Source organism: Molothrus aeneus, chromosome 10 (genome assembly GCF_037042795.1).
Source record: "Molothrus aeneus isolate 106 chromosome 10, BPBGC_Maene_1.0, whole genome shotgun sequence".
NCBI lineage: Eukaryota > Metazoa > Chordata > Aves > Passeriformes > Icteridae > Molothrus > Molothrus aeneus.
The window spans coordinates 11057577-11085267 of record NC_089655.1 but is presented as its reverse complement, the minus strand read 5'-3'; the positions used below and the strand labels follow the sequence as shown (position 1 = coordinate 11085267).

The window sequence follows — 27691 nt, the reverse complement described above, 5'->3', positions numbered from 1 at the left end:
CCTATTTTCACTGTTTTATTTCCAAATACTATGTGGGAACTTGTGTATGCTCCAGCCCAGAAGTTTACACTATGAATCAAATCTCATGAAACTCAGTTTCTGTGATCTCAGAAGCAGGACCTGCCCTCCTGACTGTTTCTTGATGGCTTTCAACTGTAACTGTGATCAAAATACAAAGTTTTTTCAAAAGGCTGTTGGTCACCTTGCAATTAAAAGCATTTAACAGGATACTGATCTTCCAAAAATTTTTTGGCCTTGTCACCAATTAGATTATAAAAAACCCAACCCCATAGAAAAGTCATTATTTTCCAGTAAGCTCAGTCCTAGTGATTGTTAAAAGGTGGAGAACCAGCTGGTGGCTGAGAAGCAGAATGTTCATGTCTTTCTTACACATTTTAGTGTGAATTAGCTTGTTTAAAGCAACCAAGATAAAGATTGGAGTACACTCTTAGCATGAGCAGCTGCTGCAACTTTATGTAAGTGTGTATGCAACTTGGTGCTTCTGTATCGAACAAGTCTGCTGTAAACACTCAGGTCATATTGCTCAACTTAAAGACACCAAGATAAAATCTTAGATTTCATAAACTGTCTTCAAATGATTAGTCAATGAAGTCTTAACTGCTGTTACCCTGCATGGTGAGTTCTGCCATCTCAATATATAGCACTAAAGAAAATTCAAGCAACTTAAATGAAGGGATAACTTGAAAATATTATCAGTTATTGCAGAGTAAATCTTGCATGGATGCTCCCATTCAAAAATTACAGGACTTCTGTTCAGTTTAATTGAGTTGATCTGAACTACTATAGAGATGACCCCTGAGGGTGAGGAATCTCAAAGAAGTAATTGGTACTTACAATAAGGATGTTTTTAATTCTATTTGCAATGTGATCTCCTTATGTATTCCATAATCAGCCTTCCTTACTACTGAGAGACAGTTATGTTCTTGTCTTTCTGTATCTGGAAAGGGGACACAGTGACATCAAGGGCATAAGGGCAGTCTGAATACACACTCTTGGCCAAAAGAATTCAAATTCAGGTGCATGAGGACCCTTGAATATTGAGACTGTAACTGATAAATGTTTTGAAGAATCTGATATCATGAGGTAAGTGGCTGTTCTTTATTAAAAGAATCCATGGTTCCAACAACAGTTCCTTATTGCTGTCAGTTTTTTAATGGATGTTTATATTTCTATATTTCTATAATTTACAAATTTCCTGTTTTATTTCTGCTTTGAAATACATTACAAATCAAAGGAATGGTCACAATGCCATCAAGTGCATATAGTAAACCAGGTTCCTGTTATTTGAAAGTACAGAAAATGCATTTTTCAGTAAAACTTTTTTTTTCTGGTAAAATTTGGTCAATAAAACATCAGTGCATTGGCAGTGATTTATGAAAGTTGATAATCACACTTAGTCCTGTATTTTGTGTAATTGCAGTTATTTTTAATGGCTATGTCTTACTGAAACAATGGTTCTTAAGTGCTTTTTGATCCCTTTAGCTTTTAGTATATCCATTCTCTTGTTCTAATTAAGTTTCATTGATGGCCATTTTTCTGTCTTTTTAATATTTTTTCGTTAATTTCTAGACTTGAAATAAATGTTCTTTTAAAGAGCTATTCAGCCCTGAATTTTCTAGTTACACAGGACCATCATATGTATGTACATACACACGCATACATATATATACAGGAACTCAATCACTCATTTTCTTAAAATGATTCATAGTTATGTCATTTTCAGTCCACACAATAATTCCTTAAGAGACATCCAGAGGATGATGGACACTATCTTGTTAATAGACATTGCTCTTCTCCAAATGCAGGTATTCCTTAGGCCGAGTAAAAATAATGGGCAAATACTGAAATATTAACAGAGTAAGTACACCAGTTTTCACTTCACTTGCTTTGGTAGATAAATTCTTGGCTTACAACTTAATTGTCCTAAAGTCCACCTCATTTCCTGTCAGAGTTTACTTGTATTGCAGAGCTGGCAGAAAGGAAGGACCACTTACGCCTGAGGCACAGTGCAAATCCTCCTGCATGTGGGCACAGATTTGATGTGCAATCTCTAGTGATAATCCTGGATTAACCAGTCTCTTATTACTTGCTCCCTCTGGGTCATGCCAAACTCTGTTGCCACATTATGAACCTTATCAAGGAATTAATCTGATTGGCATTCTCCTGTGTGTTATTTTTCATAATAGTTCATCATGGAGCCCCAAGAACAGCTGGGCTGGTACAGTTTGTAGTGGGAGTGTGGGATGATTTAGCAAGAATGGAACTCCTTAAGAAACGTCCCATGACTGCCTAAAGCTCAAGTGACCCACAAATCTAACATTATTCATCAAGTGATGTCATTGCATGTGGTTCTGTGTGTTGGCTTCGAGGAGAGTGGTAACTTCTGCAGTACAGGAGGAAGTGATGAGAAAGGGTCATATGGTGAATTATTGCAACAACATTTGCATAAAAATCATCATTTTCATTTTGGTCCGTCTGTTAAGTTTTTAGGTGAGTCTTAATGAATGATGGATGTGGGCTGCACAGCCAGTGGAGCAACAGAAATTAGTGGGCTCTTTCTTGTTTATGTGCAAAGTGACAAAGGGCCCCATGTCAGTGCTTTCATAATATTAAAACTTGTTAAAAAGATAGAGCTAAGTAAGTGGGTAAAAGGGTAACTCACAGTTTGAGGAGGCAGTAGGAAGATAGATGCACCTTGACCAAAAAACAGCTGAGGAAGAGAAGGTAAAACCCCCATGCACTGCAAATTTTGGGTCTTGCTCTATAATATTTCACTATCTAGACTCCTGTTAGCAGTGCCACTGGCAACTTTGATTCATACTGGAAGCCTTAGGTGAATGAAGATGTTCCAACACAACAGAAATGCACCTGAGAATACTTTATTAAAAAAAAACCCAAACTAGTTAACTATTCAAAATACAGTTAATTTGTAAATTTTATTTAATAATCTGGTCCTGGAAAATATCAAGACAGTGTCAGGATCATGTTTTCTTTCTGGGAGTTAGGTCTGCTGGCAGTTCCATCTCAAGGTCTCTTGCATCATCCTATAAAGTCTATGTATTGCTGACTGAAATAAGCTGAGTGTGATGACATTGCTTATAAATATTCAATTATATTCAGTATAAATCGTGGTAGGGGTTTTGCTGTCCCTGCTAGCAGTGTAGGATCTTCTTGACCCTGATGTTCTGCCATTTGATTGGTTTTACTGAATAACTCTTTCCTTTGCTACAGCATTGTACAGGTCCCTGGAGTGCCTCCACTCCTTCATTTGGTTTGATAACCCAGTAAAAAATAAGACCTGCCATGCTTTCCAGAGAGCAAAGCAGCTGAGGATTTCAGCAGAGAAGATGTAGAAGAATGGGACATGGCTGCTGATGTACTTGGTATGTGACCCCAGGTGTGCCAGCTCCCTCTCTGACCACCTGCCCTCACCCAAGCAGGACGACTCGGGGTGCTGGTAGGGGTTATGCAGGCTTGTTACCAGCAAAGTGTCCATACAGTTCCACTTCAAATTGAATGTTTCTTGCCTGTGCTAAAATGAACTTGGGGTTTTTGTGCATATTGACAATAAGATTTTTCTCTGAGGGTGGCAGAGGTTTTGGATAGACAAAGAGTGCCTGTGTGGCAATGAGATTATTTATGACCAATATAAACTAACAACAAATAAGTCATGTATGGACATGCTCTGCACATATCAAAGCACATTGTGTCTTTTATTGCGTTACTTTTATGACATAACAAACAGAACAATAAGAAATTTGTATTTCATAAGCCTCTCATAAACAATTTTAACACGTGCTCTCTATGACTAAGATTATATATGCATTGACACTTTGCAAGTTGGTTATGTTTTTCCACACATCTAAGTTCTTTGTTAACATATTAAACTGCTAGAAGAAATCAACCTTACATGGCCACTTCCATGCAATCAAAAGGGTATGTGTTTGTTACATTAGGAGCTTGTGAAAGAAAAAAGTAACCTGCATCCATTTTCTTTTTGAAGTTTTGCTTAATCTTGCAGTGAGGCAGGCCCTGCTTGTATTGATACTGTAAAAGCACAAAGGATATCTAGATGCCTTTTTTTCTTAAGGCTTAATTTTTGAATGTTTGGAGGGGTTTTAGCCTTTTATACCAGTTACACATGTTGAATCTTATTGAGGGAGCTTTCATCAGAAGTTCTAAGTAATTATTATGCTGTTAGTTTTGATAATTAGCTTGAAGGAAAGTACTCTTCGTCAGAATATGAAGTACTTGGTACCTCTCTGACATAGATCTATTAGCTGTATGTCAAGAGATAGTCAAGGAGAATAAAAAGTCAAAGAGATTGTGATTTTCTATTGTGTTGTTCTTTAGGGAGGAGAGGTAAAGCGCTTGTTTCTTGTCTTTCTCTTTCATGTGTCTTCCCTTCCTCGTGATCTGCACCTTTGTCCCAGTGACCTCTGCGACTGCCCATGTGAGGTGAGAAGCCTCTTCTTACTGTGGCTTTCACTGTCAGTAGTATTCCCGGTTTAAAGATCCAGTAATGCCAGACTTATCTCACATAATACTGTTCATACTGCAGCTATTTTCTAAGAGGGGCCAAACCACAAGTGCAAGGGGGAAATATTTTCAATGTGATTTGGTTTTTTTTTTTTCTTTTTCTGCTCTAATTAAATGAGTTTAAACTAATTGACTAGTTCTTCTGATTACATTTGAGTTAAAATGAAATTCTACTGGTACTGGTTTGGGGTTGAGCATTCTGAGTTTTATTACTGTTAATATTTCTGGTTGTTTCTGTTTGAAAATTACCCACCTAAAATTTTAAAAATTATTTTTAATAATAATAATTTTTAATAATTTAAAAATTACCCATCAAGGGCAATACGGGAACATTTCTGTCACTAAATCTGTTTCAGCAGTAGTTTTAGATGCTGTTCCCTCTATAAAGCAAACTGATGGCATCAGTGAATTGCTGCAGCTCATGACTTTGTGTAATTATGCGTAATTTGTTCATGGATACTCAGTGCCTTCAGTGACAAATCCCAGGAGAAAACATATCTCGTTTAGCGTAAGGAGAAGTTGGGGTCAGGCACTGATCACGGGGGTCAGCATCGCACCGTGGGCATCTCTCCCCGCGGCGCTCGGGGCTGAATTCAGCCTTTTGGCAAAGCCCTAAACACTTGGTGTTTAACTAAAAGCCCTTTTTTACGTGCATGTGGTAGATTTTTGAAGAGACCGCACAGACGAAACGCGAGGCTCCGCTTTCGTGTTCTTGCTGTGTCTGTGGGATCCCGGGGCCGAGGCCCGGCCCCCCCCTGCCCGGTGAGGGCGCGGCGGGCGGGGCCGCACCGCCCGCGCTGCTCCCAGGCCGCGGCCTGCCCGGCCGCCCGCGGCGGCGCCACCTGCCCGCGCGGCGGCCCCGCTGCCTGCCCCCCCCATAGGCCGCAGAGCGCCCGCCCCCGGCCGCCTGTGGCGGGCGCGGCCGCTCGGCCGCCCTCACTCCGCGCTCCGCGCCGGGCCGCGCCGGGCAATGCCGTGCGGGCAGCCCGAGAGCGGGGCCGCCCCGGCGCGGTACGTGCTGGGGGTGGACGTGGGTAGCACGGTGGTGAAGTGCCACGTCTACGACCGGGCGGCCGCCGTCAGGGGTTCCAGCCACAGGAAGGTGAGTACGGGAGGGTTGCGGGGCGCGCCCCCGGTCGGGAGCGGGGCCGAGCGGCGAGAGCAGCCGGCGGCAGCACCTGTCTCGGGAGCCGGGCGGGGCCGAGCGTGCTCGCTGTGCCCCGAGCGCTTCCGACCTGCGGGGGTTGCCCGTCGGGGCTCGGCTTTCGCAGGCTCTCAGCCAGCTCGGCTGGTCCCAGTGCACGGGCATCTCCTGAGGCAGGGCGGACAGGAGCGGCTCCGCCTCCCGAGGGGTGAAGGGAAACCCACAAACCCCGAGCCCCGCGGGACCGCCGTAGCTCTCACCCCGTTACTTCAGCGCTAACCCCCTCCCACCCTTCCCGGTTACCTTACCTTCGGTCGCTTATCGACTGATCTGTCTGAACAAAACCACTTTTTTAGTAGGGCACAGCTGAGATTTGCAAAGGATTTACGTTTCACGCATCCCATCATGTAACAGCGCTATGTGAAAAAGCGTCAACTTTAGAACGTGAATTTCAGGCTGCTTTTGGTTAGTACCGCTTGTGATTTTAGGATCAAGGCAATCTCCAGAATTAACTTTTTTTTACTGTTACCTATTGCAATGAAGATCTTGCAGCGAGGAGAAGTGTAAGAAATCTGATGGATTTCGGAGATGGAAGGGGCTGCTCTCGGTGGAGCTGACCCTCCCTGGCGCTGGAAGCTCGTCTGACGGCTGATCCCTGGTCTGCTGTGCTGCCACTGAGAAGCTCAGAGGCACCGACGTCAGAATTAAGCAATGCACCAGAAACGGCTTTCTGAGACGCCTGCTTTCATTTTGCAGCTCTGGAAGGGGTTTTACAGGTTCCTTTATTCCAAGAGGTTGGGACTTCCTTATTTAAAGGGGTCTGAGGTTCTTTATTGCCCTGGAACAGGGGAGGTCTTCTAGAGATCACACACCCATGTTGAACAATATTTTAAAACTTACCCTATTGTTTCTACTCTTACAGGAGATTCACAAAATGAAGACCAAAACAAAACAACCCAAAGCCAAATGTATTTGCTCATTTGATAAAGCTATTTTGTTTCCCAAACAGGTAGAATCACTTTATCCTCGTCCTGGATGGGTTGAATTAGATCCTGAAGTGCTATGGAGTCAATTTATTGGTGTAATAAAAGAGGCTGTACAAGGTAAGGGCTTAAATTTGAGAAATTATTTATTTATCAAAATCAGTAAATTTAGTTACTTGGATAATAAAACTATTTTTAGCTAGTACTGAAAATCATCACTGGGCACAGGACTACAACATGCTATAAGGCCTATTCAATCATTATGTAAATTAAGGTTCTTCAATTACCTTTTTCCTTTCATTGGGGCCAGATTAGAATTGAAGTAGAAGCAATGTGAATACTTGATTTATGCATCAGTGCCAGCACTTTGTGGCTCCAGCTTTTTGTATATGCATCCTTCCCCAGTGTCTGTTCCTCCAGATGCCTCTGTGCAGGAACAGAGAGCTGGCTTGTTCCCCTTCCAGTGCCCCATTGTTCTACCACCGCTTTGTATGTATGAGTGAGAACGAATGCAGGATGCTGCAGAGCTGGGCTCACTCGATTGCAACCTGATATTCCTCCTTTTCCCATTCAAACTTTAAGTGATTCTTACTGTCCTATCCTGTATTACTGTTCTTTTCTATTTGTACTTTAGCCTACAAATTCCTAGTGCTCCACACACTAAATACATACGACTCCTTTTTCTGACAAACCTCTGATGGGTTTTCCCCCTGCTTTTCTGGATGCTGCTCTAACCTAGCTCTTGCTTTCTACAACTCTCACAGCTTTTGTATTAATCTACCTCCAGTGTTCTGCCGTCCATCCTGGATCACCTGTGCCATGTTGATGCTGTGAACCTGTCAACTGGACAGGTTGCCTTCCCACCGCCTCCTTGGCCTGTGTATGCACATTGCACTCTTTCGTTCAAGTCATTCAGTTCCTCCTGTTCAGCCCCTCTTGCTTGGTCTCCAGTGTTGCTCTGCCTTCAGACTTGGCTCATGGCAAAACTGCTTGTCCCTTCCTTTGGAAGGCTGCCTAAGGAACAGGGAAAGTAAATATCACCAGGTGTAAACTGAAACTGATTATTTTGGGCTCTTGGTTTGTTTTGTCAGCAGCCGCAACTATTTGGTCACAAGAACAGCAATGCCACCTCAACCCCCAAAGACCTTCCTGTCTTCCTTCATTTCCATTCTGTGGGACAAGTCAGGAAGCAAGACTTTTCAGCTAGTTTTAAAAAGGGAAGATTTCCTTGTGGCCAAGCTGCACCCATTGTTGGCAAGTCATTTTTAAGTGGGTGTGTAAGTAAGCATAACTCACAGTGCTGTCAAAAGAAACAGTTCCACCCCTTTTTTTTACAGAGGTTTCCTAGAGCAGGGCAGCTTCCTGAGTGGAATCACTGTCGGGTTGTTTATGCCAGCAGAGCTTCACCGGTGTTTGTGCTGACGCAAGGGAGGGTGTGGTAGCAGGGGCAGGAATGACTGTCTGGAAGCAGAAGGAGCACAGTGACACTTGGGTTTGCAGAGCTTGTGGGGCTAAACATGTGATTCCATGCATGTGTGGATGAGCTGCTGCAGTTCAGTACCACCTGAAGGTGGAATCTTCTGGCTGCATGGTACCAACTTTGTCTCTTACTGTGGCACTCCATCCAAAAGGCAGCTTAACTGAAAAATACTCATGTTTGTCTTTAGGTTTGTTTTTGTCTGTAATGGAAGTTAGCTCCACTTATGTGGGTGGGTCTGGAGAGTATGATAGCTGACACAGGGAAAGTGGTGGGACTGTGCAGATTGTGGAGATGGGAAGGAGTAACACATGCCAGTAGTCCTTAGTGAGCTGTGAAAGTTCTTGAAAGCTGTGGCTTTGCCTGAAAAAGACATAGTGCTGTTCTCAGGCCACCCACTCCCAGGTCCCCCTCCTGTACCCTCCTGCTGCCAGCAGCACTTGTGCTGGCAGGTGGAGCCGGTTGCCTTGCGAAAGCACTGGTTTAATTCCCAAGTGATTGAGGAATTGATAGCACTGCTGGCAGGAATGCAAGGAGCCAGTGTAAGGGGAGGTGCAGAAGCACAGGTAGAGTTGGGTAGCACAGGATATGCCCTTTCTCTGTGAAACCCCTTCTGTAATTGTCACTGAGAGGGTGCTGGGTGTAGAGTCTGCAGGACATGCTCATACAAATGAGCAACTTTGCACGTGCAAATTAACATGAGAACATGTATGAGCAGGATCTACTTAACCTGGGATTTGTTCAAGGAGCTGGAATGAGAGCCCTTCAGAGTAACAGGATAGGGTGGGTAGTCTGTCATTTAAGTGGAAATTTTTTAATGTGTATTTTCTTAATGTAATTTTGCTTCTGGAAGTATGGCTGGAGGTAATTAGCAAGCTGACCAGAGTTGCTTTGAAAATAGCTATGGATATATTTAATTATTTACACTTACATTAGAAAAAATGTTCTGTAACATTTTTTACAGAACATTTACAGTTATTTGAAGGTAAGGTTTAACAGCAAAATTGGTGTATATCCAAATGTACATTTTTGTACTTCTGACTTTAAAGTACACTTTGTTGCATTCGGTAGTACCTGATTTAAGCAAGTTCTTTCTTAGGAATTTTGAACTGTTGCTCAAGAAATATTTCAAGTGAGACATGTCATTATCAATGTGATGCAAAAAGTTATGGTGTATTCATATTTATCTATTTACTGCCTGCAGGGTCAATCTAGTTTTGTTTCTTTATAGAAATTCTTTCCCGAAGTCTGTAAAGGTGCTTTCGTTGGTGCTTTTGTTCACATTCATCAGTGTGAAATATGCATTTTAATTGATCATGTGGGCATATGTAATCTGCCTGCTTGTCTCTGAGATCGTTCATATAAGGTATCAACAGGCCTTTCAGAGGGTGGAAAGGATCCAGTTGTGTGCCACAACTGCTTTTGCAAAATACGTAGGTTTGTTTATCTACTTTGGAATCAATTCTCTGACTCAGAGCTCTGTAACATTTCACTGCTCTTAACACTTAGTTGAACGATTTGTAGAGATTTATATTCTCATAAACTGTTATTTTCCTAAGTATTCCATAGGTTTTATAGTTATATTGAAGAAGTAATATTTTTCTTTGCTTCTCCAAATAGATTCTTTTTTTTGTGATTGTAATTTATTTTTGGTTTTTAGCTGCAGGACTTCACATGAGGCAAATTGCTGGTCTTGGCATCTCCACCCAGAGAGGAACTTTCATTACATGGCACAAGTATGTATGTTATGTGTTCTTTAAAATGAATTTGTATTCATAGACTGGATAGAAGCAGGCTGTAGAAGTGTTGAACTCAAAAGTAAAAATTGTCAAGTCACTTGTGTTCTCTTGTGTTTGCACAGCCACACCTTAGGGCTGCTCAGAACAGATCGTGACTGTGTGGCCTTTTTGTTCTTTATGCATTGGAAGAGATTAATCCATACCTATTTTTAATTCTGGTGAGAAGTCTGACACTCCAAATGTCTGTGTGCTGATTTAATAATTCCTTAAATCCACCAGGAGGATATGCAGTTATTATAGGAACTAACCTAGTGTTTATTGTCCTGATTGGAAATGGTGCATAATGTTGAATGTTTTGGGCAATTTGTGTTCTCTGGCTTTAATCATTCAAATACTGTTTTTCAGGAGGACAGGGAAACCCTTTCATAATTTCATAAGTTGGCAAGACTTAAGAAGTGCTGAACTTGTGAATTCCTGGAATAACTCCCTTCTGCTGAAGGTAAAACTGCACTAATCTAGATACTGCTTGGATATATTAGAGCTGTTTAACTCTTATGACAAGTAAGGGCACTATATGGAATACTGCAAGTGTCCTCTTCACATGGTGATGTGATGTGCTGTGGCCATCATTTAACTGAGCAATGAACATTTAACTGAGTAATATTAAGATAGTTCCAAGAAATAAAGTTCACTACTGGTAGCCTAAAGTAATTATTATGGAAAAGGATACCTAAAGGTCCAAGGCTCATTTTGTTACTTTTTAGTCTGTTATATTAAAACATTGCATGTTGACACCACTGCAGTGTGGGTTGTGGATGTAGGTAGGTCTGGGTTTGCAGTGGTTCGGGCTTTTGGTTTCTGGGCTTGTTTTCTTCATGTACCCTTTGCTCAGATTATCTATAGGAGGTACATTTTATGCTGTTTGTGGCTTGTGCTTCATACTTGTAGAAGAGAAAGATTTGCTCCAAGTCCAAATCCAGAAGTTAGTTTTCCTCCAAGTGGAAGCTAAGCAACACAGTCACATTAAGAAATTAAATTATTGGGTTTGCCAGTTACTTCTTTTGTGAAAACTTGCTTAATGGTTAAATTTTGGTAAATCTAGTAAGTCATGATTGAGCCTGTCAACTGTAAGAGAACTTCCACTGGAATAACAGTGTATAATGGTGTCAGCCACATCATGCATCGTGCTCACAGAAGTGACCAGTGTTGGCAGTGCAGAGCAGTGGCTGTCAGTGCCCCAGCAGAAGGTGCTCAAGCAGCCTTGCTTAGAGCAGCTGCTCTTTGCTGTGGTGTGTGTTGCTGTCTGTTGATATGAACGTCCTTACATAATCCTACTCAGGGATCCTCTGAAGGAGTTAGAGTTTTCTGAATCTAATGTCAGCAGCTTTCAGCTGTGTTGTCATCCTGTAAAGGTAATTGATCAGTAACCTTTAGAGGGCAAGATTAAAAATTAAGTAACTGTTTTCTTTTGAAACAGGTAATCCATGTTATTTTTACAGTGCTTCATTTCTTGACTGGGAATGATCGATATTTGGCACCCAGTTTTCTTACTTTCTCAACACATCAAGCTTCTATGAAGTTGTCATGGGTTTTTAAAAACATACATGAGGTAAGCTGGAAAGGGAAAAGCAATGACTTTCTTAAGTCATAATGATGGCTTGTGACTTGGAGGTGTTGTTCAGGGCCAGGCTGGATGGGGCTTTGAGTGACCTGGTTTAGTGGAAGGTGTCCCTGCTCATGGCTGTGGAGTTGGAACTCTTTAAGGTCCCTTCCAGTCCAGGCCATTCCATGACTCTGTGACTATTGGCTGTAATTGCTTCAGTTTTCTCTTGCTCGTTCTTCTCAGAAGAACCAGAAAAGACTTTTTTCTGTGTTAATGTTCAAAGCCTGTCTACCAAAATAGTAACTTACATTTGTACAAATTTTTCCTCTCATTCTGGAAATGTATAGTAGTAAAAAGGTTTCTTTATACATAAGCAACATAATAAAATCATCTTATTTGACTTGATACATTTATACAGTTAGTGATTGTACTTTGTTTTAAAGCTGTTTGCCCTCTGGTTTTGCATGATGATTTTATTTCTTTTCAATGGGACCTCTTACCTTTCCACTCTGCCTTATTCCTGAGTGTTTTGCAGTTTCACAAATAACACCATACTGCACAATTCATTTTGTATTTTTGTGAATTGGAAAGTGCATGTGGAATAAGTTGTGCTGGATTACTCTAGTGCACTAATGAGCCCTGAGCTATGTGTTGCTATATTCGTTGCTCTAATACTCACCATGCAGGACCTTGCTTTTTTAATCTACCACTCTTTCACCACTGTTATAATTATGACTGTAAGTTTCTTTTCATAAGGCTATGATGCCTCTACAGTAGAAGATTAATTGCATTTCTTTTCTTAGAAGCAACTGTAAAAAAGTGTTCATATTTTCTGTTAGGAGCATGAACTTGTAGGATAGTATTAGTTAAATAGCCAACTCAGCCTTTTTAGAAGAAAAGTTCACAATCAGAGACTTATTTTCTGAGGACATTTAGATTAATCATGAAGAAAATAATAAAAGAAATCAATAAATATTCTTCTCTTACCATACCCATTTTTAAATAATTTTTTTCATATATTTTTTCCCCAGGCTGAAGAAGCTGCCAAAAAAAACAACTGCTGCTTTGGAACGGTTGACACATGGTTACTGTATAGATTGACTAAAGGTGAACATTACAGTTCCTCTTAAATATCAGTAAAACACACTGGAATCTAAGAAATTATGCTCATTACTTGTCATTTATATATCCTAGAATTCGGATACTTTTTTTGCAATTTGTGCTTTTGTATATTCAATAAAAATTGTAACGTATTTCCTGTTACAAAAAGAGCTTCTGAATAAATTATTCTTGGGGCCTGCCTGGAAGGGAAATATTTATTCAGTGTAATCAGCCTTCTAAGAGTATAAGATTTAAAGAGGACTAACAGAGCTAATTGGTGTTGATTGAAGAAAAGTACCTGTGAAAGCAAAAGAACAAAGAATTGTTAAAAATGTGGAAGAATTACAAGTTTCTATTCTGAGGACTAATGCCTCAGGAGTCGCATTATGACTGTGATGCAGTTGGTGTGGTGCTGTTGGCTGTTCTAGACAGGTTCATGAGAGGAAACTGGGTAATTAATGTGTGCATAGAATAGTGAGCAGCAGGTAAAATCTCTGTGCTCATTGTATCATTGTGATTTTGCTCATTCACACTTGATTTCTATTTCATGGGAGTCAATGAGCTATTTAAAGAAAACTTAAATATTTGGATGCCTAAAAATCTTACTTTGTTCTCTCTTTTCATGCTAGGTTCTGTGTATGCTACAGATTACTCAAATGCCAGTTCCACAGGCATTTTTGAGCCCTTTACGGTATGTGCTGTTGCAGAGAATGTTGTTGCTGTTTATTGTGCTTCTCAGAGGGTTGCTAACGTTTTCACTTTTTCATTTCAGAAATGTTGGAATCCCACTTTGTGTAATCTACTTTCTATTCCATTGTCTATTTATCCACCAGTGAGAGACACAAGGTAACTATGAAGGCATAATTAAAAGAATATGATAACTGTTAAATTAATTGCTGAATTAATTATGATTAATTATGAAATACTAAATAGTCTGTACGGGCCAAATAATACACATGAGCACAAAAAATATTTTTATATGCAGTTATACCTTGTGTTAAAAGTATACCAAGTCCAAAACTTTTTTTACTGTGTTTCTTAAAGTGATAGTTTTAATGTTTTCTTTACAATAAGTTAGTAGCATTACCTTTTATGTGTGATCCAGACCAAAGCTATATGTACCTAGATTTCATTTTAACAAAAAGGTAATTTTAATGTGATTTGTTTTAAGCTTCAACTTTGGATCAACTGACTCTGAAATATTTGGGGTACCTATTCCAATAATGGCAGTGGTAAGTGAAAATATTTTCTTAAATCTGTGTGTTTATATTCTGTTTATTTGGCTTTGATTGATTACTTGCTTCTTTCATTAATATTCTCTATTGATTCTCTGTGATTTAGCTACAATAGAATTGATTATTGAATTATTCTCCAAAAAGCCAGTCTACAACATTAGGGGGAGGGAGGAGAAAGGAACAAGAAGGGATTTCTAGAGGCTGAGGTCCACTAAGTTTGTGTGGCCAAATGATTAAGTTCTGAATGTAGGGCTCTAAGCTCTGGTAATGCGTGTGTCTGGCTTAAAATCAGTTGTTCTGTATGAAGTTATGCAAGAGTCCATTCTGACTTCAGTGAGACCAAACTACTTAAGAGTATTTGTTAATAGATCCACTTGTACCTTTTATCCCTTTTTTATTTTTCACTAAAAATAAGTGGCAAATAACATGTTCTTTCCTCAGTAGTTAGAATTTGGATAAGAAAACCTGAAGTGATGATTTGGAGCAAAATCTGCTTGAACTGAGCTAAATGAAAAAACTGTCCCCTAGCTAACATGAATTTGTCTTGTTTTAAAGGACTGTGGACTAAATCTTGCTGCAAATTCACTGTTTCACCAATGCAAAAACATAAGTAAAAACATTTAATAAGCATAATCATGGTTGAAAAATGGAGCATGGAATAATTTGGTACAGGAGGGGTATCAAGGATAAAAAAAGGCAAGACCTCAATACTTCAACTTTCTATTTGGAGAAAAAGGAATTCAGGCCAAGCTACTCTGTTCTGCTCCTTGGGGTTGCAACTGCCTCGTTTATCCTTGTTAAATATTAAACCACAAAATACTTCTTTTGTTTCCATAATGTTTTTCAGTGTTGCAAGGAGTCCTACAGATACTTCACACTGTGAAACTTGGTGTAATTTGATGCCAGTGATAAATCTGACTGTTATAATGGCCTGCAAATGCTTAAGAAATTGTAAATGAGTCCTCTCTGAATGCTCAGTTCCTGAGTGGTTACTTGTATTCAGAACTCCCAAGTGTTTACAGAGATATTTTCAAACCCAGCCTTGCAAGTTGGTGGTTGGTAGCTAACTTGTCCCGTTGTTCTTGTTGGATTGACAGGTAGCTGATCAGCAGTCAGCCATGTTTGGAGAATGCTGCTTTCACCCAGGAGATGTTAAACTGACAATGGGAACAGGTGGCTTCTGGAATGTCAATACTGGAGAGCATCTCTTTGCAGCACGGGGAAGTAAGACTGAAGTTTTGGTTTCAGGGGATTTTATTCTTTCAGCTGTTCCTTGATAGCAGTTACTGCTGAGGGTCCACAAAAGAATAGAACAAGGATGTGCTTTTTCTTCTGTCTATAAGGTAGAAAAACAGCTTGGGAGCTCTTTCAGAAGAGAAGACTAAGGAAAATTTTAATTAGCAATGTAAATTTTGATTATCCTAAAGTAAGCTTCTCAGGAAGAGAACTTAATTAGCATCATTGGTAATTATATCTGCTACCTGCATCCCTCCTGTTTTGGTTTTTTTCCTTCACCTGTTTTTCATAGCAGTATTGTACAGGATAGGAGAAAAAAGGGATTGATCCTCTGGCTTCTCACATCAAAATGTTGCAGTGAATCATTGCAAGTTCTTCCCCTTGAGCCCTTAAGCGTTGAAGCACATGCAGTGAGATAATGCAGGATTAGAAGATATAAGTTTTCTTTTAAAATGGGCTCCCCAGTGTGTTTCTAGTGTTTAAAACTTTGTCATTCTGAACATCTGTGGTCTGTCAAGTAATTTGTCAAGAGAGCAAACACTGAAGATGACACTGAAGTAAATTTGCCTACACAGTCTCTCTCTGTCTGTCGTATTTTTAGAGAGTTACTAATTTCAGGATGTCTACTGCTTAAAATGGAGTGAGGCTGGGGAGGAGGACAGCAATGTGATAAAGAGAATTTTACCAGCTCAAGTCTTGAAGGACCTTGGCAAATACATGAGATGTGTCAGGACTGAATAGCATAGGCATTGAATTCCCTGTGAATGGAAATGCTTTTTTTGCTAATTAATTATGTCATTATTATGATATTTTTATTTAGGAAATAATACGTATGTAGTCTGTTAAAATGTAATAGCAAAAAACTTGCTGTAACGTTTTTCTATTTAGCTATTGTATTCTGATAGGAGTTAACATCTTCTAAGGCAGTGCTGTGAAACTTCTACTGCTTTAGGCTGTTAGTTTGGTTAAAATTATTTTCCCTGTGTTCTCTGGCTGTCCTGGGGTATGGTTAGTGGGACAAGCTAAGTGCCTGGCTTTCTCAGTGCCCTGGGCATGAAATGTAATGTGTGCAGTCTTTAAAGCTGACATATGTATTTAAGACTGCAAGATGAATCCCTGCAGCATCCTTGTGCAAGCTACTCATTAGCTGCTGTTCTAGTTTCTGGTCTACATTTAGCTCCTACATATAACAGTTTAAAAAAAAGAAAAATAAAGTATTCCTTCAAGACCAGCCTGTCTCACAATTCAATGATGGAATCATGTTGTATAGGTTTAAAGCTACCTCTGGTAGTCTGAGGGTTCTTAATACCTCTGGTCATGCCAAGTGTCATGGGGATCCCCTTCCCTAGAGGTTGGATTGTGTTACCCTGCTAGAAACTCTGGTGTGAGCATCTTTAAGGAGGCCACGTGATGGATGGATGTCTCCGTCCCTAATTAGCTGCTCTTCTTTAGGATTTTCGGCTCAATTAACTTTTTGGGCTTTTTTTCTTGTGCCTTTACTTTTAGTAAAAAATAAAGATTTCAAGGGACACCTGCACCAGGATGATCTGGAGTTATATATATACATTCCCCTTTCAAGAGACAAATACAGACTTCAATCAGTGCTGCTGATTGTTTTATATTGTAAGCACCTGAGTGCCCCAGTACCAACACAAGTTCCTGCAATTGCACTGGGACTCCCACACCACTCATTTGGACACAGGCCAGCAAGCTGGAGATGATTCTGTGAGGAATACAAACATCAGCAAAGTCACTTTGAGAAAGCAGAGAGAGCCCCTAGATCTTGTGGTGCTTTTCTGGTCCTTGTAGAGGTACAATGGGACTCGTTTACCTTTGTAGTATTGCCCACGATCTCTGAGTCCTCAGCAGGGCTCCATAAAGTATGAGCACTTCCTTCACTGCAGCAGTTACTGTGCCTGATTGGGTGAAGTTGTTGCAGTGACCACTGACTACTTGGGTTCTTATCTGGTGACCTGAAAAGCCATTTCTCTAGCTGAAGTGCGGGTGAAACTTGTTTCCTTTATTTGCTTTCTGTTTGAGGAAGCATTGCATATTAAACAGGGAATTAAAAAGTACACCACTTTCATCTTCTCCTGTGAATAAGATCTGTGCTCTAAGTTTGTGTTACTTTTTTGTGTGTATATGTCTGTTTCAGTTTTGTGTTTCCCATCTGAGAGCCAAGCCTTCATGCTTTATCTTTTGGGGGAGAACACTCTTCATTTTTAGAAACGCTTGGGGAAAGTTGGATGGACTTAAATAGAAAAACACTGATAAATTTTTAGGTATGCACAATCTCTTACATAAAAAATAAAAGTAGGCACAGATAGATCTTCAGTTTAAAGGTGGTTTTTTTGGTAATTTGATAGCATTTTTTTAGGTTAACTTTGGTCTAACAACCTATTACTCAGTTCTCTTGTTATCCCATCACTAAAGTTTTAAACAGTATATTTAACCTCTACCAGTGATTTCTTTAGTTTGAATTCTACAAAGGAATTTATATTTTCTAGGTAGGTTTATTGTGAGGAATGTTTGTATATGTTTATCTGGAAACATTTATTTTAACTGAATGTTTTGTTTCCTGGAAAATAATGAAGGTCTTTATCCACTGATCGGTTGGAAGATTGGGGAGGAAGTTGTTTATTTAACTGAAGGCTCCATATCGGATGTCGGCACTGCCATAAAATGGGCTCTGGATATAGGTAACTGCTGTCATTTTATAGAGGGTGAAATATATAACTGCTTAAGCTGTTTTATGGGTTCATAGTTGTGTTACTGGATTTGATTTATTATTCATAAGTGAAGGAAGTAATCTTCATGCTTTGGACAGCAGAAATGCACTGTCTTTATAGTAGGCACTCTGCTGAGGGTGTTTGCTGCAGGGAGTTGGGTTTGCACAATCATCTCCTCTTCAGTCTCTGCCTCAGACCATCGTGCCTAACTAGGCTTTTATTTTCCTGAAATATTTTACTCCTCACTTGCTTTTGAGAGGGCTTGAGCTGTACATCTCATAGCTAATAACAGGTTTGATTTATATGAAAATAACATGAAGAACTTTGCAAGGAACTGTTGCTTCACGTGGAAGTAATGTGCCTTTTGGCTGTTACTGTTTTGTAATGAAAGGTTTTGCATTCCAGTTTAATGACAGACTAAGAAAATACCAGCTCTGTAGTAGCTGATGTTCAAACCTACTGATTGTTCATAGAACAACTGTTCTCAGTATTCTAATTAGAACTTCAAAATTTACTTGTCTTACTTAGAAATTTAGCGTATTTTTTCCTAGGATGAGAAAAAAGTGATTAATGTCTCAAACTTTGGATTGTCTGGGAAGGGTTTTCCTCACCACAAGATTCCACATTTCTTGAAGCTGTCAGCTTTAGATGCATGTGTACATGGATGTGCTCTGGCATGTGCCCCTAAGGGTTAAGTGTGACTCAGATTGGTCCTCACATCTTCATCCAACCTTTGACTAAGCCTAGAGAGTAACAGGCACCAGGCTTTGGAGGAAGTAACTCAGTTCAGTTCACATTTCAGTGCTGCAGGCTCAAGTGTCAGTGCTACATATATAAGCTTGCTACTTCAGGTTCCATAATTGAAATGGGTAATTATCCATATGGAACTTATCTGTACTTAAAGTGGATATTATTGGTATATGCAGAAGTATAAAGGATTTTTAGCTAGTCAGTAGTAAAATGATCATGACCTACAGTTGCTACCATAGCAAAAAAAAGGGGGGGAAGTTTTAGAGATGAGATAAATGAAAGGCAAGCTGCTTTAAACTCTGTAACAAGTAAGGCCTTTATTTTCTGAAAATATTGTTGCAGAGAAGCAGAATTCAGAAACTTTTATCAGCTTTAGAGAATGGAAAAACTTTAGTTCTACAGAAGGAATTGGGCCAAAACACAAGGTAAGCTAATGGCCTCAATAAGGGTGGTGAGGCCCAACATGGATGAAGATGAGACACAATAGTGGTGATGGTTTGGAAATAATAATTTCTGCAGCAAGGCAAACTTAGTTTAGTGCACTTCTTTTAGTGGAATCCTATAACTTCAAAGAATTTTTAAGAAGTAGGAGTTTGTGGAATTTCAGCATGAAGTCAGTCTTACTTAATTTTTGATTTTCTGTCCTGGCATAGAGGTGTACTATATATATAATTCAATAATAGCAAAGACAACAAGAAGGAAAAAATGTGATTTTGGTTTATTAGTCTGAGCACAGTAGAATCCATAGTATTCTCACAAATTCACAAAGGTTACAAAGGTAAATTGAAACTCCTGATAAATTACCAAGGTGGGCTTTTCGAAGGTAAGTTGAGCTAGATTAAACTAATTTACCTTTAATAGGAAAATTCACTTATTTTAGACAAGAAAAAGCAGTATCTCTCATGCAGAGAAGACCACTAGTCTTCTGTAAAATCATGTTATGTGGCCACATAAGGACATCATTAGTTGCAACTGTGGAAGAGGGATGTTAGTACAGGAGTTTCATGTGAGTGAAGAACAAGCTAAAGAGGAATGTCTGTTGAGTTAGGAAAGGAGTCACCTGGCTGGACAGAGAATAAAAGCAGTGTTTATCCAAGAGGCATTATTGTGATAAGAGGTGATGTATTACCTCATGTGTCACTTGTAAAGATACTAAGAGTGCTGATAAAATATAGGTATTAAGGACTTCCTCTGTAGTTGTTAGGTGGTTGGACTGACAGTAACAACATAAGGGGAAAAATATGTTCTATGAATCTAAGGTTTTAGCACTCTTAGGTGCCATTATCATTCTTAATTCCCATTTATGTCTTGAAGATTAAAAGGCTACAGCATAGCAGATAGGAAAGGATCCTTTTGAGTTTAGCCTTCATCTGAATAGTTTGGGATTATTGATGTGATTTATGGACATGAAATAGAGAAGAGATTGTCTCCCTTAGAACATGTAGTTTGAAAATATTGAAAAAGAAGTAGTCTGACTCTAGATGTTTTTTTCTTAGTGAGACAAAATTAAGAAATTGAAGGAAATAATAACATCCTACCACCTATGTATCTTTACAGAACTTGTCAACAATGTAGATGAAACAGCAGAAATGGCACAGAGTACTGCTGATTCTCAAGGTGTTTGTTTCATTCCAGGTTTGCAGGTAAAAATATTATTAATAAAATCAAGATTGAATTTTAATAACCCAATTAAAAATGAATTTTTACATTTTAAAGGTAATACTTTACATCTTATCACAGTATTTATTCTGTACTGTTGAGGTTCTTACTGTCTGTTGCTCATCACAATACATGAAGGCCATTGTCATATCAGAATGGTTAAATGCCATTCCTCCCCTTGAGAAAACTCTTACCAAATATGAAAATCAGTGATGGACAGATAGACTGAATTATTTTCCCCTAGTAACACTGGCAATGCCTGCAGAGACACAAACCAATGCCACAGTTTTTCTGCTATGAAGGACAGAGCTTTCATTGAGACAATACTTCTAATCACTGTTCTAAAATAATTTATTTTATTCTGCCTTTTCTCAAGGTGTAGGTTTGTAATTCATCAGAATATTTTAAAGTATCTAAATATTATTAGCAAGCTTGCAAGTCCTGGCGTTATGAAAAGCAAAGATAATACTGAAGCACTTCCCTAGGAATGGTCAAACTCAGTATAATAGACTTCTCTTAGAAGTCTTAGTAACTGTTTGGCTTCAGTGATCTAAGCTCATCTCTCAGTGTTGTTGCTAAAAGTTTGAATTAACCATGCCCAGTTTGATCATTCCCAGGACTAGTGATTTTTTATGAAGAACCTTAACATCTTTACCTTACCTTTGTCTAAGTTCTGTATGCTAATGGAACAAAGCAAAGAAGAATTCAATTTCTTCTCCAGATAGCCCAGCTTCCTTCAGTGTCACTTATAACAGGCTGCAGTGTACATCAATAAAATGTATTATTGTCCTTTTCAGTAGGAGTTTTGAAAGTCAATTAATCTTTTTTTCAGGAGTTCAGGACAGGACATGTGTGAAATCTTGTTAGAGAACAGCAATATCAGTAACATGAGTGTGCCCTGTCCTAGACAATTGGTGTACATTTTAAATGTATTTTAAAGGGAAATTGTGTGGATTAGTCTTTTTTAGTTTGTTTGATTTGGAAGAAGTCACTTAAACATTTTGCTGTTGAAAGAAGCAATTTAAACTGTTTGCTGAGTAAGCTGAAATAACACTACATGCCTCTTACATATTGTTTTCAATTTTCTTCTTCCACTATGCTGCCTGTAATTGTCGTAAGTTATTTTTTTCTTACTCTTTTACTTCTTTCACAAAAGCCTACAAATACTATTCACTGAATTCATGGTGACATCTTTTCTGCAGGTTTCTGGGGATGACCCATATTCATGTGCCTCTTTCATGGGGCTGAAACCTTCCACTAACAGAAACCACCTTGTTCGAGCTATATTGGAATCTGTAGCTTTCAGGTACTGCTTCCTAAATTATCTGGCTTCTATTTTCTTATCTTTGCTTTTATTTAGATCAGCAGTGTTAAATGGATACATGGACTTTTGCAGTTTATACAATACACTACTGTTACACTGGAAAGGAGTTTTAGCTGCTTCCTTGTTTTAAACAATTTACAAATAAATTTCTGTATATTTGTTAGTTCAGAGTTTTTGTCATTAAGTAACCATATAGAGATTCTTAAAAAATGTTGTTTTCTGCATGTTTTGAAAGTGTTTTCTGTTTAAAGTTTGTCCTTCCTCACCTGACAGTGTTTTGTCAGAAACTGTAGCCCTCTCCAGCTGTGTTTAAAGTATCCTTGAAGCTGAAAGTTTTATATCAGCTTTTGTTTAAAGTTTGAAATTTTGGTGTTTTATAAAACAAAGCAACAGGCCTCTTAAAAGTTTTAAAAGATGTGAATGGACAGCAGCTTCCAGATCTGTGAAAGCTAAAGATGTCACTGCTGATAGCACATCAGTATGTCACTGCTTTGCCTTCTCCCTAAATGCCTCAAACTGGAGCTTGGATTGAGCCTGGCTCACACTGTGCTGTGGCCAGTTAGGGAGCACTGATGGGATTCCTTCCATGTAGTCAACAGCTTTGCTTTTGATGCCTTAGAGGCATCACTTTGGGCATAAAAATCTCCTGCAAGGAGCTCAGAAAAGATGTCTGGAGCAGGGCAGTATTCTGAATTGCTGCAGCTGGTTTCTAATGGATTTTCCTTCTTCCACTGTAAGCCTGAACATGAGATGCAGTAATTTTTGACACATGGGTGTCTTGAAAAGGATCTTAAGGGATGTTAAGAATTCATCTATCTCATTCAAATACTGCATACAAATAACTAGAAAAAAGGTAGAGATCCTTTGTGGTTAGATTTTCTCCCATTAAATGAAATGGTTTCTGGAAAAAGTCAAACTTGGAGCCTTCAGATACTCCCCTTAGAGAATAGCTGGATAAACTCCAGTTAGCACTGTTGGCCTTCTTTCCTCACTATAAGCCACTTGTTACATCAACAATTGCATCTCTAGAAACCTATCAGTAACTTTCAGTGGGAAAAATGAACCTTCTACAGTGACTTGCTATAGAATGGGCCATGATTTAGCCATACTTTGCCTTTGTAACAGTGACAAAGACCAAACATCATTTTCAGTGGGTTTGGGTTCTTCATTTATGCATTCTAGAAATTTTCAGCAGTAAACAGCATTCTACAGGTATTGCAGCAGTTCTAACAGAACTGAGGCCTTTCTTGCATTTATTTTCTGACTATGTAGATACTGAAAACACTTTATGGAATATATAATGCTTAATTCAACTAAATATTTTTTTAAAGGAACAAACTGCTTTATGATATCATTGTGAAGAAGGTGCACATTCCTCTTCGAACTATTCGGTAAGTTCCCCGGAACTTTTAAATTCAATATATGAGAGTTTGATTTTAAACAAGTTTGAGCTTTATTATTTTCTCTTTTCTTTATCATTTTCTCTTACTGTAAAAATTCTGCTGTTTAGAAGTAGATGGATTTCCAAGTCAAATATTAATGTAACTTAAGCAGCAGTAGAGTCTACCCACAGCTATTGGCATTGGTGATGGTTAGTGGGGGAGTAATGAACTGCTCTAATTATTAAAACAAAAATTTAAAAGAAGTCATATCCATGTTTTCAGGTAGCACTAGAGTGCATATAGCAATGCCTACCACAAAGGTGTTTCTACCCTTTGTCATTATTCTTTCATACTGACATTTTCTGTGCTGGGTCTTTCACAGACAATTTTTGAAGACTTTGGTTAAAACTGGTTCTATTTGTGAGGGAAAGAGACAGATTAGTTTTAGACATCAGTTTTGCTTTAATCTTTGAAGAACTATATCAAATTTAGTGAGGCAAGTGTAATCCCTAGAAAATGCTTGCATTAAACATTGCTGGAAGACCACATTTCACATTTTGGTAGGGACCTTCTCTGAGCACACCAATTGTCAGAAGCTCCAGCCCTCTGAGGCTCAGAAAGCTCTGCAACAAAATTCCTCCCTCGGGCAGCCAGGGGTCAGCATGGCACTGCAGTCAGGAGCAGAGGTGAGCGTTCCCATCCCTCCTGTGCCTCTGCAAAGGAAGAACAGACTGGCAGGCAGGTCAGAATCAGGCTCTCAGTGGGAAAAAAGCAAGAATACAGAAGTGGGAGGAGGTAAAAGTTTTTGCTTTCTATCACATACTGGGAGAGAGAAGGCAAAGGTGAAAAAACAGCCAGGGTTAGGGGTTTAATGAAAAGATGAAAAGTACCAGAACTTTGATTACTTAGGAAGCTTTTTAACATAGAAAATTGCATCAAAATTTTGAAAAGTCACGTTAAAAGTGCAAACTCAAAAAACTCTTAAAATATGGGAAGTATGGAAATACAGCCTAGGGATCATTAGAATTCTGATTCCATTTACCTTGCGATATAAAGCTTAAATTGTATGATCATGTTATTTTTTATTCATGGATATAAAATTGCAGTTTCATATAGTGTCTGTATTACTTAACTAAAAGCAGTAACAATTCAGCTTGTGGATTAAATATTAAAACATAATGAGACACACTCATTATGTGTGTGGGGTTCTCTGTAGGGTTGCAAACTGCTCTACCATCCTTATGTCTACATATCTTTTGCATCTATCAATTACCTTTGTTTTTTTGTTGTTGTTTTTATCCCATAAACCTATTAATTTTTTTTTTGGCTGTTTTCCTGTATTCCTTGTTCCTTCCTGATTTCTGGGCATTGTTTTCATTAGTCCTCACCAGGTTCCTGTTACTTCTCTTTGCTTGTCTCAACACCATCAAGGAAGGCACAGAGAAAGAGCCCTCAGCTTTAATCCACATGTGCTATAACTAAAGAGTTTTATTACCTAGCACTTTCTCTAGCAATAAACACTAGAGGTCTTCTCTGCACCACATTTGATAGAACACCACCTCCATACATGGCTTCTATTGAAGTACAAGAGCATAATGAACCTACCTAGGACATTTGAAAGATTGCTTTTTGTTATTTTGTTTGCAAGAGTAATTACTTCAAAATCTCAGATGATTTAAGATCAGCACTGATAAGTTCTCGTTTTCCCCATTAAATTGGTCTCAAAGTAGGAAAATAGATGGAAGCTCCATTCTGAACTTCCTCTTAAAAAGAAGTAACTGTGAAGACATTTTAGCTCACTAATACAAAGATTTGGTATTGAGGAGAACTGTACTTTTCCAGATCTGAGAACACATGAAACGTTTGTTTGGTGTAATGGTTGTGATAATTTGGTGGTAACTATGTAAAGATTCTGTTATAAACCCTTCTGATTCTGCCAAGATGATGCAAAGTTTTAAAACACAGAATTTTCAGAGCTTTTGATAGAGTCCTGTGTCCCTGTTTGCCTACCATTCCTCTCCAAGTTTATAAACTTTTTTTTCTTCTATGTTTTTTTTTGGCACCTTGTTCTGTCCTCTAAATTTACCCATAAAGTGGAAATGCATTTGTGTATGAGTGACAGGAAGATTTATGCATAAGTGTGAAATACCAAACGTTGTTTTCTGAAATGCTGGCAATAAGCACTTAACACATTTTTTTAACTACTTCTTCCCTTCTTCCTATAGAGCTGATGGAGGTGTCAGTAATAATAGTTTTGTCATGCAGATGACATCAGATTTAATTAATAAAAAAATAGAAAAACCTGTGAACACGGAAATGTCTAGTCTTGGTGCAGCTTTTCTAGCAGGCCTTGCTTCAGGTATGTAGACATTAAAAAGGCTTTTTTCCCCTTTATAATGCATGTTGTAAATACAATAGAAAAGAGATCAGACAAAAAAGGGCATAAATTCAAGTAATTGTAAGCCCCCCCACAGGATTACTTTAGCCCTTTTTGTGGGAATCGAAGGTAAATTGTGTTTACGCTTCTCTGTACAGTACCATTAGAAGGATGTATTGCTAGGGAAGAAAGGTGAATCCTGTCTTTGCTGCCTCCTCTTCCTTGACTCAGACATTCCATTACCATTCCCATACTGGCGCTGCCTGAGTGCTGCTGGCTGGGGAAGGACCCTGTGGCCAGGGAGCCACCGTGCTCACCTGCAGCTCTGTCACTCTCTGTGAACACTGCCTTTATCCTCTGAGGCTTTCACAGGAATGGAAGTACAAAATTAATTATGAACAGGAAAAACAGCTCTACTCACACAGAATTGTTTCATATTGTTAACCAGACCAAAAGCTACAAACTGTTGACAGTTTTGCTTAATATGCACCCACAAAACATGTTTTTGTTGAAGTGCTTTGATATGTAAATAACACACATGAAGGTAAAAACTATATGCTTGGGTAAGATTCATTCATCAATTAAAAGTTCAAGAAAGTTGAGACCCTTGATAAACAAGAACAATTTAATAGCATAAACTGATAGGAATCTGTAACACCAGCTGTTTCTTGCTATTGATACAATTTTAAGACAGTAGGAAAGCAGCTAAGTCTTTGTTTCTGTGGCCCTTCTTCATTGAGAAGGACCTGCAACCAAAAGCACTTTGTGGATGAAACCTAAGGGAATTTCAGTGTACCAGAGCTGTTCCTTGGAAACCATCCCAGTTAAGCAGATGCGCTGTTGTCAGGATTCCAAACAAGTGGATCCTACTGGAAAGGATTTTCACATTATTAAAAATATGCTTCCCTCTGAGAAAGTTTCTGGTAGAGTAAAAAGAAAAGTTGTCATTATTTCTTACTATGTTTCTGCTTTGAATCTCTTAGAAATAGATTAAAACAACTCAAAAATAACATATTTGCAGTTGAGCTGGAGAATGAATTTTCTGTTTATAGGATTTTGGACAGACAAAAAACAACTAAAGAAGCTAAGGCAAATAGAAGCAATGTTTGAGCCCCAAAAGGATTCAGAGGAATACAGACCTGCTATGGATGCATGGCTGCAAGCAATGAAACACTCACCACACCGGTAGAAATTTGTGTTTTAAATGTAGAAGAATTAAGACGATTTAATTCGTGTTTTATAACATCTTGACATTAACAGGACAGTAAAAAGCCATAACTGAAATTTGTGATGGTGTATTATAAGTCGTGTGGTATTTCAGTTCCCCCCCTGCTGCTGGATTATTTACCATACTGTAATGAACCTTCCCATCATCCCTGTGGCAGCTGTGGTCCAGCTGCAGCATTTGTGTCCCTTCAGTGACCTCCTTTGGGTGGCCCAGCTGCTCGAATCCTCCCATGGGCTGTTCTAACTGGGATGGGTTTTTCACTGAGCAGCTCACCTCCCTTTAGATCTTGAAAATCTTGCCTGTGTTCATCATCCAGGAAGGGTAAAAGGCACATTGACTCCCCTAGGCATTGCTAAGAAACAAAATGATTGTTGGGGCTGGGTTGTGAGGAATTCAATTGTGTGCAAAGACATTATTTTGGTAGTAGCCTGTTACCACCTTTTGGTTGACACTAGGTGCTGTGATCACATTATTTGTGCACTAGATCAAGATGAAATACAAAAGCAAATAGGCTTTTAACACTCCGTTTAAAAAATCCAGGATTTTTGTAGCTGATACTTTGTAGCTAGCTTGTAGCTCAATTTTTAAAAATTTTATAAAGACTGAAAGCAATCTTATCTGGAGTGGCCAGCACAGATACATTAAAACTAGTTCCAGGTATGCTATCTAACTTGTAAATATCTGTACTGTTAGTATCTTCAAGGCCATTTTTAAATCCTATTATTAATAGCTAAAAGGGAGTAAAAAGTCTATTTTTGAAGCTATAAATTACTTTTGTATTTTTTAAACAAATAAAATATAATTAAAGAAATGTGTAGTTAATTATTCTTATATAATTGTTTATTTCTAATATTAAATTATTGTAATTTTCTCAGGATTATGTGTAAATCAGCTTCCAAAATGTAAAATGATTAAACATTTTAATTTCAGAATAATATCAAGTTCAAGCTGTGGGCGATTTGTATTCCATAGACACTGGAGATAAGAAATGTTTACAGATTTAACATTTGAAAGAGGGCTGAAGAACTATAATTCATTTTCTTGTGCTCATACACAGAAGGTCAAATCAGACACCATTTTCTTAGTTTCCTTCAGTCATGTACCCTGAGTTGGAGCATCTCCTCTAGCTGTGTTCAGCCTCCATCTCATTTACTTGTCAGCCTT

At 38.8% G+C, this 27691-nt stretch overlaps 1 protein-coding gene across 2 annotated transcripts; it reads left to right on the top strand.

Annotated features, from left to right (window-relative positions):
- The first annotated feature begins 5530 nt into the window (after nt 1–5530).
- Nucleotides 5531–27338, top strand: GK5 (glycerol kinase 5). Of its 2 annotated transcripts, XM_066556217.1 has the most exons (16): nt 5531–5662; nt 6714–6807; nt 9825–9900; nt 10309–10402; nt 11381–11512; nt 12538–12613; nt 13237–13298; nt 13380–13453; nt 13779–13839; nt 14940–15066; nt 17673–17777; nt 20115–20200; nt 21419–21522; nt 22872–22931; nt 25148–25281; nt 26352–27338. In XM_066556217.1, exons 1-16 carry the CDS (start codon nt 5531–5533, stop codon nt 26486–26488), a joined length of 1554 nt encoding a protein of 517 aa, XP_066412314.1. In that variant the 3' UTR covers nt 26489–27338. The 2 variants fall into 2 exon arrangements, with proteins under 2 accessions (XP_066412314.1, XP_066412315.1); XM_066556218.1 differs by lacking the exons at nt 5531–5662; nt 6714–6807 and adding an exon at nt 8825–8947.
- Nucleotides 27339–27691: the final 353 nt, after the last annotated feature.

Bases quoted from the DNA above. Each gene is read 5' to 3' on its own strand.
- GK5 (XM_066556217.1), top strand. From the start codon at position 5,531: ATGCCGTGCGGGCAGCCCGAGAGCGGGGCCGCCCCGGCGCGGTACGTG. The intron at 13,299-13,379 runs GTATGTGCTGTT...TTTTCATTTCAG, and splicing joins GCATTTTTGAGCCCTTTACG to AAATGTTGGAATCCCACTTT. The intron at 21,523-22,871 runs GTACTGCTTCCT...ATTTTTTTAAAG, and splicing joins TTGGAATCTGTAGCTTTCAG to GAACAAACTGCTTTATGATA.